Source organism: Amphimedon queenslandica, unplaced genomic scaffold (assembly GCF_000090795.2).
Source record: "Amphimedon queenslandica unplaced genomic scaffold, v1.1 AMPQUscaffold_13510, whole genome shotgun sequence".
In the NCBI taxonomy this organism is placed as follows: Eukaryota; Metazoa; Porifera; class Demospongiae; order Haplosclerida; family Niphatidae; genus Amphimedon; species Amphimedon queenslandica.
In genome coordinates, this window is record NW_003546254.1 from 655,957 (window position 1) to 674,701 (window position 18,745).

General features: G+C 34.6%; 3 protein-coding genes across 3 annotated transcripts in view; all 3 read right to left on the minus strand.

Annotated features, from left to right (window-relative positions):
* LOC105316443 (syntaxin-7-like) overlaps positions 1–2,419 on the minus strand; it is a 5,111-nt gene extending 2,692 nt beyond the window's left edge. The window contains exon 1 of the mRNA XM_011411332.2: positions 2,365–2,419. The gene's annotated coding sequence lies outside the window, so the exon portion shown is untranslated. The remainder of the gene's footprint in view (positions 1–2,364) is intronic.
* A 1,820-nt stretch (positions 2,420–4,239) lies between these two features.
* Positions 4,240–9,871, minus strand: LOC100633032 (adhesion G-protein coupled receptor G2-like). The gene is made up of 15 exons (XM_020006870.1): positions 9,806–9,871; positions 8,901–9,101; positions 7,687–8,109; positions 7,061–7,284; positions 6,809–6,997; positions 6,689–6,765; positions 6,536–6,638; positions 6,435–6,483; positions 5,957–6,246; positions 5,863–5,908; positions 5,696–5,811; positions 5,510–5,646; positions 5,192–5,454; positions 5,055–5,142; positions 4,240–5,000 (listed from the first exon to the last, which is right to left on the minus strand). Exons 1-15 carry the CDS (start codon positions 9,864–9,866, stop codon positions 4,577–4,579), a joined length of 2,691 nt encoding a protein of 896 aa, XP_019862429.1. The 5' UTR covers positions 9,867–9,871; the 3' UTR covers positions 4,240–4,576.
* A 4,709-nt stretch (positions 9,872–14,580) lies between these two features.
* The window catches only part of LOC100636860 (syntaxin-7-like), an 8,713-nt gene continuing 4,548 nt past the window's right edge, over positions 14,581–18,745 (minus strand). Inside the window, exons 7-11 of the mRNA XM_003383458.3 lie at positions 16,383–16,492; positions 15,686–15,773; positions 15,171–15,243; positions 15,037–15,119; positions 14,581–14,952 (exon numbers count right to left, since the gene is read on the minus strand). Of these exons, the coding sequence (XP_003383506.1) occupies positions 14,839–14,952; positions 15,037–15,119; positions 15,171–15,243; positions 15,686–15,773; positions 16,383–16,492 (468 nt within the window). The 3' untranslated portion in view covers positions 14,581–14,838. The remainder of the gene's footprint in view (positions 14,953–15,036; positions 15,120–15,170; positions 15,244–15,685; positions 15,774–16,382; positions 16,493–18,745) is intronic.

Genomic DNA, 18,745 nt, shown 5'->3' on the forward strand with positions numbered 1-18,745 from the left:
CTCTCTCTCTCTCTCTCTCTCATCAATCACAGAATACTTCACATTCTTTATTACATTCATGTACATGCACACACATGAAGTTATAATGCTTATCCCGTGTAAACAAAAACATGGACATGGAGAAATAAAGCTACAAGTGGTAATTAAAAACTGTTTACACAAAGCCTTGACCATAATAGTCAACTAGGGGAAAGATTTCACATTTCTATGATGTCATGAATTGATACAGACACTATGCAGACCAGTAACCACAGGCTATGCAAACAGTGGACACACACACACACACACGCGCGCACACACACACACATATTTAATAGAATACATGTATATTGTATATGCTAGTTGCTGTGTAGCCACACAATGGACATACCAACACCCATTAGTGTCACATTAAAGATAAACAGACTCAATAGTGACACACACTCATAAAAGAATAAGAGACAAAGACATGTTAAGCTGATCCAGTTTGTTAATGTATAGCCTATTGTAGCTACTATAATCACGTGATGAGCCTGAAATTAAATTTAAACAATATTCAGACATTGTGTCTGAACATAGTTTAATTTGACCAGCCACTTTTATAAAACATAAAACGGTCAGACAGGATTTCCTACAGGATTTTGGCATACAGTAGTCCTCATGCAGCTTCTTGTCAGTGGATTGCCAAGCTGCTCAAAAATTGGGCCTAAGACCCAGCACTATAGTACAGGGTACTTAGACAAAAATCACAAGGAGAGAATTCTCTATTTTTATATTTTTTTCTGATGCATATACATGTTCTTATGTTGTGTATCAACTTTGAGCTGATTCCGATCAAATTTGGATTTATTACGAATTGTTAAAGTTGCTCAAAAATCAGGCTAAGGTCCCTGTACTATAGTACAGGGACTTTGATCAAATTTTGTCAAAAATGAAAAGTTGAAAATTCTCAATTTTTATAATTTTTCCTGATACATATACATGTTCTTATGCTGTATAGAAAGTTTGAGCTGATTCCGATCAAGTTAAATTTTTTTACAAATTTTCGAAGTTACTCAAAAATCGGGTCAAAGTCCCTGTACTATAGTACAGGGACTTTGGCCAGATTTCGTCAAAAATTAAAAGTAGAAAATTCTCAATTTTTACAATTTTTCCTAATACATATACATGTTCTTATGATGTGTAGAAAGTTTGAGCTGGTTCCAATCAAATTTAGATTTTTTACGAATTGTTAAAGTTGTTCAAAAATCTGGCCTAAGTCCCTGTACTATATACAGGGACTTTGGCCAGATTTCGTCAAAAATTAAAAGTAGAAAATTCTCCATTTTAATAATCTTTCCTCATACATATACATGTTCTTATGCTGTGTAGAAAGTTTGGACTGATTCCGATTAAATTTGAATTTTTTATGAATTTTAAAAGTTGCTCCAAATGCCACGTACCCTATTGTAGTGCTTGTCAGCTCATAAAGCTCATTCTCTTTTCATGCTTTGTGGGAAACCCTGCGGTAGAACATGTTGTTGCATTATTTTGCTTTTAATAAATTTATTTCAAAAATTATATAGTTCAGACACAAAATGGTAGAATAAGATAGAATTTGGTTGAACAATTGAGCAAATGGTCAGAAAATGTTCAATGTCTGACTGTTATTTCAGGCTCTGTTATCTACATACAGTATAATACTCATGAATTGAGATTTGTTAAGAGCACTAAGCATATACATGTACATGTAGCTCCATTATGTGTCTCAGAGGTGCACACTCATCTTACCATCATCCCTGTCACTCTTTCCAATCTCATGAGCAAGCTCTCTCAGATGGGAGGGTTTACTAAACTACATGTACACAAACACTGTATACTATTATGTTCTATTATTTATCTGTCTATTTTTAACTCAGACACACATACATGTACATGTAACATGTATACTGTATATATGCATTTTTCTTAATAGTTTAGCAATATACTGTACATGTGTACATGTACTGTACATGTACATGTACTGTACATGTACATGTACTATACTAACTTGTGTTTCTAAGACCTTGTATCAATTAATGTACACATACACTGTACATCAAATGTATTATGGTAACATTTACATGTGAATTAGTAGATCTACATGAACCTAGTTTCCTTTTACAAATGGTTTACATGTGCATGTATGTGAGTACCGTATAGCGGGTTTTTTTCGTGGATAATAAATTTCGCGAATGACCCGTGTCCGAAAGTTTGCAAAATTAATTTTCGCGAATTTCCACTAATCTGCCATCTTGTACCGTATTAAATTGATTTTCAAGGAATTTAACATGAAAAAATCCGCGAAATTTGTTATCTTCGAAAATTTCCCGCCATACGGTATCTTCATAATATTAGTACATGTACCTGTCTTGCCCTGTTAAGTGCCTGTCACTCCATGTTTTGAGTAATAACTAGAAAAGAGAAAGAGAGAGAGGAGGAGGAGGAGAAAAAATAGGTTAATCCCCATGTATGTGCATATAAAGTAATTGTTATCACTATTACAGATTCCACAAATTGCTCCACTTGGCTGGTGACAATACAATTGAGAGATGTGATAGTCATCACAAGGGACTTACCCTCTGAAGATTTTTAAATTTTATTCCAGCTGTACTGAATGTTGTCATTAACATTTCAAATTGATTGCATTTATAGTCGAGAATAAGAGCTATTAATAAAATAATATCCTAAGAGTGTACTAGAATATCCTAGTATAACACATATAATTATATCCACAACTTACAGGTGTGAATTGGTCACTTTGAAGTCGTAATTTCTGGACTTAGCTAACTAAGCAGTGTCGGTTACTAACTGAATAAAACAGGTGGATTAGTATAGACAAAGAAAGGAAGAGAGAGAGAGGGAGGGAGGGAGGGAGAGAGAGAGAGAGAGAGAGAGAGAGAGAGAGAGAGAGAGAGAAGAGAGAGAGAGAGAGAGGAGTGAAGTCAAATAGAAGATAAAGAAAGAAATGGCAAGACGTATTCATGTAATAAAATGCATGTGTGGCATAGATATTGTGTATTTATTGTATGTGAATTGTGAAGGAATACATACACTGTAGTTTATGTGAAGACAGTTAAACTAAAGAATTCCCCCGAAATTAATCTTTCTATAATTCAATAGTCGCATTAGTAAAACAGTCCCTTACTCTGGAATCCTCATCAATACACTAACACACAATTAAGACAATGTGGGTGTGTGTAGTACATGTATGTGTGTGGGTGCGTACGTGTGAGTTAATTTTAGTGGGTGTGGCAATAAACACTAAATCAATTAACTACAGTAAGTGTGGTCAGAAACAATTAACACCCACACCTTAAATTAGAATGTTATGTATGGCAAAAAGAATGAAATAAATTGACTTGATTTCTAAACAGTATAAAGTTGGTGAATTTGGCAAATTGAGGTCCATTTGCTAAGATTAAATCTCAAACATGACAGAGGTCTACAGAACCATGCAGGTAATCAAAATTTTGCTAAAATATATAACGACCAAATCACTTTTAGAGTCAATTTGCAAAAATTAAAACATAGCTAAGTTAAACTCTAAATTTCCCATAACTCATTAGCTATACAGTAAAGTCAAATAATACTAGACATGACATAAATGCATTAGACGTACACTAAAATTATAAAAAATGAAACTTTCCCACGCTATCTTGTTCACAGATTGGATTACAGGTGGGTCGGTACCAGTAGTGGTAGAGGAATCTCTTTGAGTCGCTAATTGTGGGTATGATCACACAGCAGGTTGAAACATTCCCTTTACGCAATACTACAGATAGAAAGAAGCCCAATTAATTAAATCAACATAGAGATAATGGTATTTAATCTCTCTCTCTCTCTTTAGTATACCCTCACAAAAATAACAAAAATAAAAATTTATATAATAATTATTAATATGGAGTGATGATGTGATCATAATTATTATTTTTATTTAAAAATTATTTCAAATTATAGGTAACTGTTGCCAGCCTTTGTCTTTAATTCTTTTATACCCTTGTTGAAAGGAATAGAAAGGTTTTCTATTCAAAGCAACATGTTGCTTGACCACATCAAAGCATGATCAAAGGCTGGACAAATGTAAAAGCAGCATTGTTGAATGTAGTGTATGTTGGGCTGAAGTTAGACAATACAGTATATCTCAGATCTAGAGGACAATCCTGAGCAGCTGAACACATAAAACAAAGACTAGCACTGATTCTCTCTTCATTTTTATTGAGCTACTTTCAACCAAATGAATTTATGGCATCAACTATTCAAATAACATTGTCACTACAAAAATAGGAAATCAAACACTTAAGCAATTATTATCTCAATTGAAACTAAGAATATAGACTATAATAATAATAATGAAATGATGATGATAGTAAAGACAGTGAATGTGTTAGAAAGATAAAAACAATAAACTTAGGCATTTCACATTAGTAACAGTTTCTGATAAGAACAAAGAATGTAAAACAAACAAGTCAAAATCTTTCATGTCTTTTCTTTATTTTTTTGCTTTAATTGAAACTATAGACCCTCTGGTGCATTTTCAACCTGTAGTGATGTAACTTTAATATTTGAAGTTTTATTTTTAACAACTGCATGTGGATGCCATTCCATTCTTTACCATCCAAGAACAGAGAAGTGACTTCCAAGCATCTCTCGAGTCACTGCTTAGAATGATGAAAAAGAAGAAAATAAAGAAACCTTGAAATGCATTGAAGAAAGCAAAGAAGAACTGAATCATGAATGAGATGCTAGGCTCAGTAATGAACATGAAGACAGCAAACAGCCATGTGAGACCAAAGAGCATCAAGATACCAAAATAAGATAATAGCATTTTGATTACATCAGATTTGGTAAATGGAGATTTATTCATTCTTTTGTTCTTACCAACAGTGTGGAGAATGGCTACACGAATAACAAGAACATATATTATAACATTGAAGATCAGTATGATGAAAACTGGAAGCAGAAAAGCAACAAGAAAGGGTATCAATTCACTAATGAAACAACTAATATAGAAAAAACAACATAACTATATAGTATAATACACATTTGTCACTTACAATCCAGACTGGTTTCCATTTTCATATAAATAAATGTAAAAGTCACGGTCAATTGCTAATGTGACTACAACTGGCAAAAGCGGCAAAGCTATATACAAAAAATCATTATTATAAATGCAAAATCATTAATTTCTTACTCCAGCATAAAATAGAAACAGCAATTAAGTATTTCTGTGTAATGTCTGTGAATACAATGACTAGTTTTTGAAACATAAGCAAAGCCTCAGCTCCCATCCACATCCAAGATACAAGAGCAAAGTAATGAATGAGAACACCAACTGTTATACAACCAGCTCTCACTGATACTTTATTAATACCAACAACAAATATTATTAACATATAAATCAATGAGAGACAGAGTTGAATGTGAAACGTGCTAGCTTCCCTTGCCCTTAGTTTCCTATTGTGAAGCAAAACAATCGCAATACACAATGATTTCATGCACATATACTTACTCAAATATAATCAAAGTAATAATTGTTAGTATTAGTCCCACTAATGAGAGACATACACCATATATTGATACAACTTCTAGTGTCATAGTGAAGTATTGAGGAGCTTCAGTAGCTCCATTAGTTCTAGCAGACACATCCTATAAAGAGTATATAGCTACAGAGGATGAATCAGATTTACTTTCTTACCACAAGACAGGCAAAGTTGGTCAAATGATCACAATGGCAATTGATGACACTGAGATCATTAGCAGTTGCATTAACTGTCGTATTACAACCATCAGTAGACCAGTTTCCCCTGCCGCCTACACACATACATAAACATTAACAGTATAGTATCACTACTGTAACTTAACCTGCTGTAGTGAAATTCCAATACACACAGCGAGGGTTAGTAATATTCTTTGAAAATGGAAAGTATTCATTATCAATAAACAGATATTTACTTACTCCTGTTGTATTTAGTACCAGATTAATAACTACTGGATCAGGTAGTTTAGTACCATCAGTCAATTTACCAATTCTTGCACCAATAACCGATGATCCCACTATTGTATTAGGGGGAGGCTCTCTGATAGGAAACAGTACTGATTTATTGTACAGTGTGAATGCTACATCAATTGTATCAGTCTCAATGATGCTTATGATGCTTTGTGGTAATCTGATTGATGCTATTTCATTCGAGGTCAAACCATTAGTACTGTCTTGTCCAACCTGAGTATCAACCTCTAATGTGTCATCTATTGGTGAACAGAAATAGAATACATGTAAGTACAAATTTTCAATTACTGATAATAAAATATGGAATACAATAGTCAATGGTATTTTTCAAAGGGACTCCCCAATTATTGGTGATGGCATAAATATCATGAATATGACAATGATTTAAATTATGTGTAGTATAGATTTAAGTGTTTGCTATGCTTACCAATAGAAGCTGCAGTAAATTCTGTTCCATTAAACACTGCTTGTTGAAACTATTAAAAATAAAATAAAAAAATTAAAAAACACATGCAATATGAGATTTACACTTTCTCCTGCTAAAGCAATGCCATTTTTCACAACCATTATATTGGTAAAATTGTCTTGATTTATTAAAGCATCGATGATCCTCTCAAAAGAATTGATAACACTATATAATTAAAGTAATCATGTACATGTGAACATAAAAACAAGTATTACTTATTTGACTCTATCTCCACTACAGCTGGTGCCCATTCCTCTAAGCTGTCAAGTATCTGCACAGTATTTTTTGTTATCTTCAAAGAAATCATTACTATAATGATAAAACATGTCCTATACCATTGATAATTCTGATGATGAGACATTCATGATTATCATAGGATCTGATAGCAGTATTGCTGTTTGGTCCAATATGGCAGACACTGTTCTAATGTTGTCAGTATTCTGATCAGCAGCATCAGTAGTACTGACCACTAAATTCGTTAAGTTCTCAGCTACTGATACTACATTTTCAGTAGTAACATTTACCTATTGAATATACAATTTAAGAAATTATATACAAGTACATATCAAGTCTTTATTATTAGTTACCTTAGAAATATTTCTAAATTGATTAGATATCAAAGTAATTGCACGGCAGAGTGTTACATTAGGTGATTCCCAAGCACCATTATTAGTACATGCTCTATTAGCAGTAGCACCACTAGGACCATTAGGACATGATATATGAACTGTACTGTCTGACACTGTTTCTGGCCATTCAAATGTACCACGATCACTACTAACTATAGTTTCCATGCTACAAGCAACAAGATCTAAAAGATTGCATATATAACAAGTTATTTAATTCAAAATATTGTCAATATATATAGCTATATAAGCTCTCTATGTTTATTTAGTGAATGAGTTATGACTTCCTTCATAGATGGACATCATGAAGCAAAAAACATGCATGCATGTGTACGTGTAGGTATGCACATGCACTAGACAATGCATGTGCACTTGTGCAGCCGGGAAGATAATACATAAACTACATACACACTGGCAGTGCAAAGCCCACAATAGAGCCTAACATGCTATAACAAATACGTTGTGAGATGGATTACATAATTCATCATTACAATCTAGCAAAACTGTTAATTGCATCAGGTGTGCATACAGACAAGGTCAATATGATAAGGAGGAAGGAAGTTACAGTAGAAAGTGTTTCTGCTAACTTGTAGGGGTGGGGGTCATACTGACTGTAAAGGTGGAGGTCATACTGACTGTAAAGGTGGCTGTTACGGTATCATACAAGTTACCCATGTTGACAACATCAAGTTCAACGACAAAGACCCTACTAATGTTGATAGGTCTGTCATCTGTGATATCAGCTTGAATATTATTGATGTTACTGTCAAGGCTTTTCGTTACATTTAGTGGACTGTCGTGAATAAAACAACCAGTACTACTGCAACTAAGCAGATTTGATCCATCTTGCTTGAAATGTAAGGATGCAATTGTTTGATTCTCGCCTCTTGGCCCTCCATTGACAAAGTCATATGATATATTGAGTGGGATTGGCTGTCCCTCAGGTAGCATGCTGGTCACTCCTAAGTCACAATTCTGGTATGGAGAGCAACCTTGAAACTTAACAACACCTAAGAGAGAGAGAGAGAGAGAGATTGCGGTTGTCAGTTTGTCGATCTAATAAATAGATATGTTATTAAGTTAGGAGCACAAGGCCGGGCCATACAAAAACAGGAAAGTGGGAGCAAAAATGCAACAACTATGCAAGCATGCCTTTGCTGCCTACATGCATGACAAAATGTAGAAAAATCTTGACAGATTTCTACACAGCATGATAGCATAAAAACAAACAAAGTGATTACTGGAGTTCTCTTTATAAACAAACACAGGTAAAGGGATCATGCATAGTGCACAGTGTATAAAGCCTTGAGTATTTTTTAGAATTTCACCATTTTCTTAAAATGGCTGTACGTAACTTGAAAATCTGAAGTCAGAATCAGCTCAAACTTTCTACACAGCATAAGTACATCAATATGTATCAAAAAAGTAATAAAATTTTGGGATGATTTCGGAACCACTTTTTTGAAAAAACCATGGGCTATAGTCTTGGGTATTTTTAAGAATTTCGGCATTTTCTTAAAATGGCTGTAACTTGAAAATCTGAAGTTAGAATCAGCTCAAACTTTTTACACAGCATAAGGACATCAATATGTATTAGAAAATTTAATAAAAATTCAGGGTGATTTTGGAGCCATTTTTTGGAAAAAACCATGGACTATAGTATAGCTTATGTACATCAAGTCACCATAGAAAATTGAAGCACCACCTAAAGTTGGAGTGAGTTACCCATTAATAATTATAAACTAAGAAAGCTATAGGCCAATCTGCAACACTGAACCTTTCAAAATACATTCTCACTTACCCAGTACTATAAGCTGAGATGTATCACCATTGCAAGTATAGTTTCCTTCATGTTGATATACTATGCTATTAATTTTCAGTATATCGGCATCCTGTTGTATGTTGGTAAGGAATGGCGGTGATTCACCATTGCTAATACTCCAATCAATCCCTCCATTACGGCACTGGAATAAGGTTGATCTTCCTATACCACCACCCTTGCCTATTATTTTAAACAAGCGTAACAGTGTAAAAAATATTCCTATAATTGATTTCACCACCTTGCAAGTGCAAATGGATTTTATTAAGACTTATTGAGGCTCTATCTACCTTCTAATGCTTCTAGAGAAGTCTTTAGACAGTATCTCTATGTTATCTTGCTGTTAGAAAGCTCTTCACTTTGTCCCAAGTTTAAGCCACCATTTTGTTTGCCGTGACCACACCCACTACGTAAAGGAGCGTGGGCGGGTGGTTGCTAAGGCTTATGAATTTTGTTATTTCTCCAATACAACATGTATAGAAGAAATGTAAGTGTGGATATTATATATGCAAACATCGCACGTGGGTGAAATCAATTATAGGAACGACCTGGGGGCTACGCCCCCAGGTCGTTAAAAAGACAGTATCACACATGTAAATTATGAAAGAAAAATAACACAGTAGAATCACACATTATTACTACATACATTTACATAGTTATTATGATTGATTACTAATAAGCACTTTGTGCTTAAGCAGTATATTATGGTGCATGCAGTTGAGCAATGAATTTTGTTTTGCTTCTTCTTAATTTTTACTAATTTGAAATGGATTAATAAAACAGTCTTGTAATAAATTTTCTAAATGATTTAAATTTTCTAGAAGATTTTTTTTCAATCACAAAACAAGAAAAATTAGAGCAGAGTATAAAATGACCCATGTACTTACGGACTGTAGTAGCAGTGCATAAAAACAAGACAAAGGAAAGAATGACACACTGTAGAAACATCTCCAAAAACTACAAGGAAAATTTTTTCAAAGATTAATATATAATCATGATGAGAATAAAACCAAGTTTTGTAAAAATAATGCAACAAATGTATTAATATGTGAATATTGCCATGCAGAATCATACAAACAATGTCAAACATGTATAGTGAATTGGAAAATAAAATAAAGAAATTCTCTCCTAGTCATTCATTCTATACTAAATTCTGACACTAAATTCTGTAACTTTTAAAAATTGTAAAAAATTCAAATTTTAATAGGAATGAGCTCAACTTTCAGAATGACAAAAGAACATGCATATTGTATTATAAAAAATATAAAAATGAAGATTTCTCTCTTTGTCACTTTTGACAATTTGGCCAGAGACCTTTATGGGTTTTGGTTCAATTTTAGAGTAACTTTTAAAATTTATTAAAATCAGCTCAAAAAATAAAAAATTTTTAGTCATTCTTGGCAAAATTTGGCCAAGGGCTATGTACTATTTAATTACAGTGTAATTTTCAGATTCTGGCTTATTTCTAAAAAATGCCCATAACTCAGGAATTTGTTGTCGAAATCAGCTCAAAATTTCTCCACAGCATAAGGACATCAATATGTATCAGAAAATGTAATAAAAATTGGGGGTGATTTTGGAGCCATTTTTTGAAAAAAATGGGCTATAGTACAGGGCCTTTGCCCCCATTTGAGCAACTTTAAAAATTTGTAAAAAAATTCAATTTTTATTGAAATAGGACAAAAAACTTTCAAAACAACATAAAAACATGCATATGTATTAGGAAGAGTAAATTAGGAAAAGTATAAAAATGAACAATTTTCTGAGCCATTTTCATAAAAATGCCCTGTACTATATAGTACAGGGTCTTTGGCCTGATTTTGGAATAACTTTTAAAAGGCTAAGGGAAAAGTGATAATAAAGAGAATTGAAAGTTTTTTCATAAAAACTGTTTGCTCAAAAATAATCACAACATTACCAGTGTATATACTACTGATACACTCACAAACACAATGTATGTACAGTATGGCAAATGTAATAATAAATATCACACATAATATAAACTGTATAATAATAGAGCCAATATCCTGATATTGCTAGTTTAGACTAATGATAACATCACTGTTGTGACAATAATATTTCACAGAAACCACACAACGTGCAATAATATACCATACACACGCCCACACATTACTAATAATAATTATAAATTTATGCTCAAATTTATTTTGACTTCCAAAGATATCTTAATCTTGCATAGAACAAGCTATTACTAGGAAAACATTAATAATTCAATTACATATAGCTATAAAAACAATGATAAAAGTCAAAATACATTCTAAGCATTCCACTATTATATTTTATTAACTTAATTTTATATTATATTTATATTATTAATTTATTATTATATTCTATTAATTTATATTTTTTATACAAATTATAAAAATGAAAAAATTCTCTCCTATTCATTTTTGATTAAAACCCTCTACTACAGTACAGCCAATTTTCTTAATTTTGATTGGAATGAGCTCAAACTTTAAAATGACAAAAAAACATGTATATACATCAGGGAAAAATTTAAATTGGAGGTTTCTCTCCTAGTCATTTTTGACAAAATTTGGCCAAAGATCCTTTGGCTCAATTTTAAAGCAACTTTAATAATTTTTAAATCCAATTTTAAAAATTAGCTACACAATGTAAAAGCACCCATTTACATTGTACTCTACCTAACTCTACCTGATTAAATTTATTACAACTTAGTGAGTGTTTTAAGAGAGAGAATGTTTTGGTGTTTTAGACAGAGAAAAAGCTCCAACATTTTTGCTGCACTGCTGCATGCTGCAGCAATGTAAAGGTGTGGCTGCAATGAAGGTGTTGCTCAAACAAGCCATGCTTTACCCTAAGTGGTAAAGAAAGCTTTACTTTTTCTCAACTTTTAAACAGTTTAGCATACATTTGTTAGGCTCTATTTGTTGCATACAAACACCTATTAAGTCCCTAATGTTTAAAGACTCTGGCCGCTACTTCTGGAGAAGAGAGCCTCGTGTAAACTCACAAGGTATGAATGTTTGGGCTATCATAACTGAAAAATGAAGATGATTGGAGCAATTCCTCTCATATTAATGAAAGATGAGGCTTTGCTTTATTGTTTTATCTGCCCTGTACATAGGTGTAGGAAGCTATTGAAAAGTGGGGGGCAGGCACCGCACACAGTTGACAATGATACATGCAATTTCTCACATTAAAATTTAAATATTTCTATCTAACTTGAATTAGTTCAGCTCGTAGCTAACCATGCATTTAAGGGAAATTAAAATTGACTTGAATGACTTGGTGCATTATCATTATGAAGTGCTTATTGGTATACATGCTTTGAGTTGAAATGGTGTAATTTTCAAAAAAGCCAGTGAAGTAAGTGGGGGGGAGGCATAGCCCCCATGTCAATAAAAGTGGGGGGGCAGCTGCTCCCCCTGCCCCCCCTATTCCTACACCCCTGCTGTTGCTCTTTTGCTCTAACTACGAAAGAGCTGCAGGGAAACCAACAACGTTTGGCAATTTTGCCAGCTTCTTTGTCTACGGAAAAGACAAATCAAGCATTCCCAAGACGGAGAATAACTTTTTCTAGAGCCAGTGTTGATTATAAGGCTCTCCAGGACTAGACAAAAAGCAGTGTCAGCTCAAAAGTGGAGGTCAAGCCAACACAAACACACACAGACACGACGACTGCTTTACCCTCACTTCACGCCTACGCATGGCTTGGGTAACGAGTGCACTATAGCACATGCCCTTGCCACAATCAGTGTAACATAACACAAATGAAACATTAATGTTGTTCTTCAAAAATTTTAAAGAGAATGCTGATGATTTGCTGTTACTGTTAGCTTGCTCAGCTTTACATTGCTTGCTGCAGCAATTAAGGTGTGGCTCAAATCAAGCACCACCTACTACATAGTAATGCATGCCTGGAATGCCCTCCCATAACATACTAACTATATTAACCCTTACTCCCACCCTGGCCCACAAGCCCCACCCATAGGTGGTGCAGTCTAACAGTAATGAAATTTATATGGGAGCTTATTTTCTGCCTAATTCATTACATTCAACCGTCAGAAAATACACATGCCATTTACTGATAAAAAGCAGGGGCGTATCTAAAAATTGGAAAAGGGGGTGCTGAGGGCGTGTGCGTAAAGCGCGCCACCATTTTGATCACACCCCCTTTTACAGTGGTAAAACAGCGTTTTCCTTCATTTTTGTGAATTACGGGTGTGGTCAAGATAATTTCATTTTCAAGCATACTGGTACTTCTGACGACTTCTGATTGCTCCTTAAAGCACTGGAAACTGCTGAAATCATAGTGATGCAAGAGTCCAAAATTTGAGTAATTTTTTCTGAACCCAGCCATGAGGGGGGTGCTCAAGCCCCCTCAGCCTCCCCTTGGATATGCTAGTGAAAAGCTTTAGTTTTGTATACTTATACGCAGTTTATGATACAATAATTAGGCTCTATTTGTTGCATACAAACTTGTTTCAAAGCATCTACAGTTTAAAAGACTCTGGCTGCTCTTTCTTACCTCGTATAAACTAATAAGCAGCACCTCGTGTACACTCACTAAACTGACACGGTAAGTGATTTTTGAGCTGTCATATCTCAGGAATTAAGAATTTAAGACAAATTTCCTACATATTAAATCAATAAAACTTTCAATCTATCATTTGATGTGTTCTAATGCATTATTACTTTCGTCATGAGAGGGCTGGATAAAGAAGTAAACTGACGAAAAACAACTTTTAGTAAGCGTTTTAGCTGACAGTGGGACTCCTCTGATCATGGTGCATGGCTCCTAGGTGGTGATAATGATTGTCATTATCAGGCCACTGCAATAAGATTCATAGTTTCCATTAGAGGCGGGCCTGATACTCAGCTGTATGGCCTTAATGTGAACTACTGATACCACGTGAAGAAGAAGGCCATGGAGATGGACAAAGATAGCTGTATGCACAAGGTGCAGGAAGGCTGCTCTATTAAGCTGTATGGAAAGTGCCGGAAGGCTCAATCCTGGCTCCAGTTGTGAATGTAAGTCATCTCATATCCCAAACAACATTAATAAGCACAGTGAAAGGACATTCACATACGAATATGCATACAAGTATAATAATTGGTAAAAGGGAATCTTATGCGTGTATAAATTATCAACACATAGATCTATTATTTATGCGGACTAATGACAAATAGTGCCATATTAAAATATGCAATTTGTGCTAATCATAATGGAAGAGTCTTGTTATTTAAAATGACTATAAATAGAATCAGTAAGTTTATCTTAAGCATAAACAATACATAGACAAATTTGTAGATAGAGCCATAAATAACAAATAGGAAGGGCTTGTTACAGAACTGAAAATTTGTAGTTACCTTTTAATGAAAGTATTATTTGCTTCGATGTCTATCTTCAAGCCTATCCAGCTATCAGAGATTGAGATTAGTTGGAGAGAGACGGAAAGGGTTCTTGTACTAATAGAGCACTGATCAACTCAATAAATTAAATACCGTATACCGGTTTATTTTCGCGGTAAAAATTTTCGCGAATCTTGCATTTCTAAGTTTTCTCAGAAGAATTTCGCGGTGAAAAATTTCGCGAATGATCTCTAAACCGCGAAAAGGACATGCCCCGTGTAATTAGCTAGTTACAGAAAATGGTGCTATTGGCAACAAAATTCTATTTTTTTAAATAATAATTTTATTATCTTTTAATAATAATTGTTACAGCTGAAGTAAAGATTTTAAAAAAGCAACAATGTTTGTATATAAGATACTGATAAGCAACAACAACAATAATAATAACAATATAACATTATCTCTTGGTAAAGCAGTGCAGAAGAATGCAATAATAATAATATTCACGCAAAGTTTTAAGTTAAAGAGAAGAGAGAAAGGACAATAGAAAAGTTGTGGTGACCAAGAAAAAAATGTCTTCTCTTCACTTTTTAAAGCCATTCAGGACTCCAACCAGTATCAGTATAGTTATGACAATAGCTATAGCTACAGCTAGTAATATACAGAGAATACATACTGTGAGTCTCCTGCTACACCTCTGTATAATGAGAGATAAAAAAAGAGAGAAAATATAGACATAAAATTAAAAAGAATAATTATAACATGATTATTTCTTTATTACCTTGTGCTTCACTGCTCTCCCCAGCTGCTTATTACCGCTCTCAACACGAGTCCCAGCTATTTCAACGTTAGCTTCAATATTGTCTGCAGGAATGTACTATGAAATATTTATACAATCATCACAAAAGTAAGTACCAATTATCTCCCCTTGATCATGGACCATCGTCCCCAAGTCACGAAATATATCATTGATATCCAGTATCTCAGTCTAGGAGAGAGAGAGAGAGACAGAGAGAGAGGGGAGGAGTACATGTACATGTAACGTAAATGCATGAGTGTAGTATAAGATCAGTCAGATCACTGATACAGGTGCAATATTATAATTCAAAAACACATTAAGATACTAATTATACTATCAACATATCCCCTTGATCCCTTGATGCTTCCTTCATTATAGGTGATCTATTTAGAGTAAAACGTGTATATCCGTATTACATTAATTGGCTAAATTATATAAATTTAAGCAATAATGGATCGTTGGTATTTAGATGCAGGCATCCCTGCTACTGGTTATGTTAAATTAGATTCGATGGATTGCAGTCAGACTGGATGATGAGTTGATGACTGTGTGGTTTTCCTCATCTCTCTCTTTCTCCCTCTCTTCAAGGATGTACATGTATATATAATTGTACATGTACATGTACACATACCTCAAGTTGTCTCATGTGTCTTTCCCTCTCTTCAACCTCTGAGGTGTCGTGCTGTAACTGTAGCTGAGCTTCAGGGGATAGTCCAGGACTGCATGAAGATAAAAACACATACAGTAATCAAAAGTGCAATGACTCAAACAAATGAAGCTTGAAATGAGGCATCACTGTTGGATAGGTGCATGTATTATGAATCCAAAAATATTACTGTATAGCCGGAAAATTTGGCGGATAATTAAATTTGGTGGATTGGCAGTTCAAAATAAAACCACCAATATTATAACCGTCAATAATAATTGCAATTATTATGGGTGGGTTCCATCATACTAAAAATGGCAGTATTTCTCACTATTTCAGTCACAGAGTCAAGACTGTGGGCAAGGACTGCCAAGGAGCAGCTTCAAGAAGAGCTGAGAATGCTTAAAGAAAAGGCAAGATAGTAAACCGCCAAATTAAGAGACCGCCAATATTATATTTAGGCAGTTTTGATGCAAAACCACCAAAGTTTTAGACCGCCAAATTTTCCGGCTATATGGTAATAAAAGAATAAGAGATGTGATTGGGGAAGCGTGATTGTATGTATTTATAACAGGTAGAGGGGATTAAAATAAGGAAGAAGGGGACATTACAGGTAGAGGGAAGGAAGAAGGGAAAAGAGAGAGAGAGAGAGAGTGTGTGTGTGTGAGAGAGGGGGACTCACTCTTCCCTCTCCACTAGTAGTTCCTTATCATCATCACCAAAAGGGTTAGCCCCAGATCCTCCTCCAAAGCCAGACCCACTGTCAGTGTCACTGTATGCTGAGGACGACCTCTATACACGACAAAGATATAAACAATAATAATAATAATAATAAAGTTCCTTAAAGGATTCGTAAAAAGGAAAGGAAACCACATTACATACACAGTGATTAGGAAGTAGTAAAAAAACATTCCCTTTACTTCACAAACTCACTCAACTGTGCAAACTCATACAACACTAACTGAAATTGCTATTTCCAAGAATTCACATTAAAAACTCTCCCTCCCTCTCTCTCTCATCAATCACAGAACACTTCACATTCTTTATAATCATGTACAGGTACATGCATAAAGTTATAAAGCTTATCCTGTATAAACAAAAACAAAGTGAAACAGGAACATGGACATGGAGAGAGATAAAGCTACAAGTGGTAATTAAAAACTGTTTACACAAAGGCTTGACCACAATAGTCAATAGGGGAAGATTTCACAAATTGATACAGGCTAGTCTATGCAGACCAGTAACTGCAAACAATGGACACACACAGACACTCTCAATAGAGTACATGTACAATGTGTATATGTATAATATATACACATAGTACACCAGTCGTCTTATATACAGAATATAGGACCTAAGGTTTGTGTCCAAGGATGTGATATAGCCCAAGGGCTGAATGCCCGAGGGCTATATCACATCTGAGGACACAAAACTGGGGTTCTATATTCTGTATAAGATGACTGGTGTACTATATACGATATATGGTATAATTAATACCTCTTCCATCTTACCTACTTTAATCTGCCATTTTGCACATGCATAGTAGGTAAGGCATTCAGTGTGACCTTGTGACAAAAGTAAGTAAAGTTGCTGTTCTGACTCGAGTTCTTTGGATCTTTCTACATCTGTTTATTCTATTAATGGACACAAAAAGCCCTCCCAAAAAAAGGAGAAGGCAGTCTCTTTCATAAAAGCCAGATAGCCGGTTTTGTTTTTGCTTCAACCGAGGAACTAGAAGTAGCAGCTAAAAAGCAATTCCCAAGAACACTACCGTTGCTCTAAACTGGGCTGTAAAGGTTATTTGAGGCATGGATAGATTTCGCAAATAAAGAGGAAGATCAATTTCATGTTGAGGACCTGTGGTCTAATAAAGATGCCTCGAAACTGGCTACAATGCCGTCCCACTTTTGTCTCAAAGTCAAACGACAAAACGGAAATCCTTATACGCCTGAATCTGTTTTACAAATACTAATAGCAGAACTATGCTCGAGTTAAAGACACAAAGTGCTTAAATTTTATGAACTCCAAGGATAAAAGGATTAAACAAATTCATACAGCTCTTGATAACCTGTCTTGAAAACTTCATAAAGATGGTGTTGGAGCCAGTAAAAATCAGGCACATGTAGTATCAATTGCTGAGGAAGATAAGCTTTGGAGTAGCAGTGTGATGGGGTGTCATTCTCCACTAGCTCTTCAGAATGCTGTCTTTTTTCTTTGCGGCATTCTTTTATGTTTATGAGGTGGAGAAGAGCACCATAATTTAAAGGTTACACAGTTTGTGATAGATGAAGTAGAAAATCCACAGTTACCATCGGAAAGAATTAAAAGGATGACGTACACTGAAAATGGTTCGAAAAATCGTTATGGAGGGATGCATCAGGTACACTTGGACAACAAGGTGGTACATCATTATGCAAATAGTTCAATTGGTAACAGGTGTTTGGTGTTTTTAGTGGAGCTCTACATGGCAAAACTGCCAGAAAGTGTGTTCAAAAAAGAATTGTTCTACTGTAGGCCTGTACCTGTAAAACACATGAAAGATGATAAACCGTGGTATTATAATACCCCAGTGGGACACAACATTTTCAAAACAAAGTTGAAGGTCATGTCTGAAGCAGCAGGCCTAGATGCTGGAGGTATTTTGGATCATAGCTTACGAGCTACAGGTGTAACAAGGATGTACAATAAGGTGGTCCCAGAGAAGATTATCATGGAACGTAGTGGGCACCTGTCTATTTCTGGTGTTTGTTCATATGAGCATACAACTTGTTTACAGCAAAAGCAAATGTCAGATATACTAACAAGTAGTTCTTTTACATATGATCCAGTCAAAGTTAAGGATGATTCTGACATCCTTATCCCACATTCCTATAAAAAGTTATTCCAGTTTTTCTTGGGTCAAACTCAGTTGAGATATAGTATATTCATTTCACTTAATAATATTAAATTATTTAACTGTCAACCACATATATACATGTCTATATGTGTTATATATAACATGACAATATGGGAGTCGATATCCTGAGACCAAGGATACTTTGGATT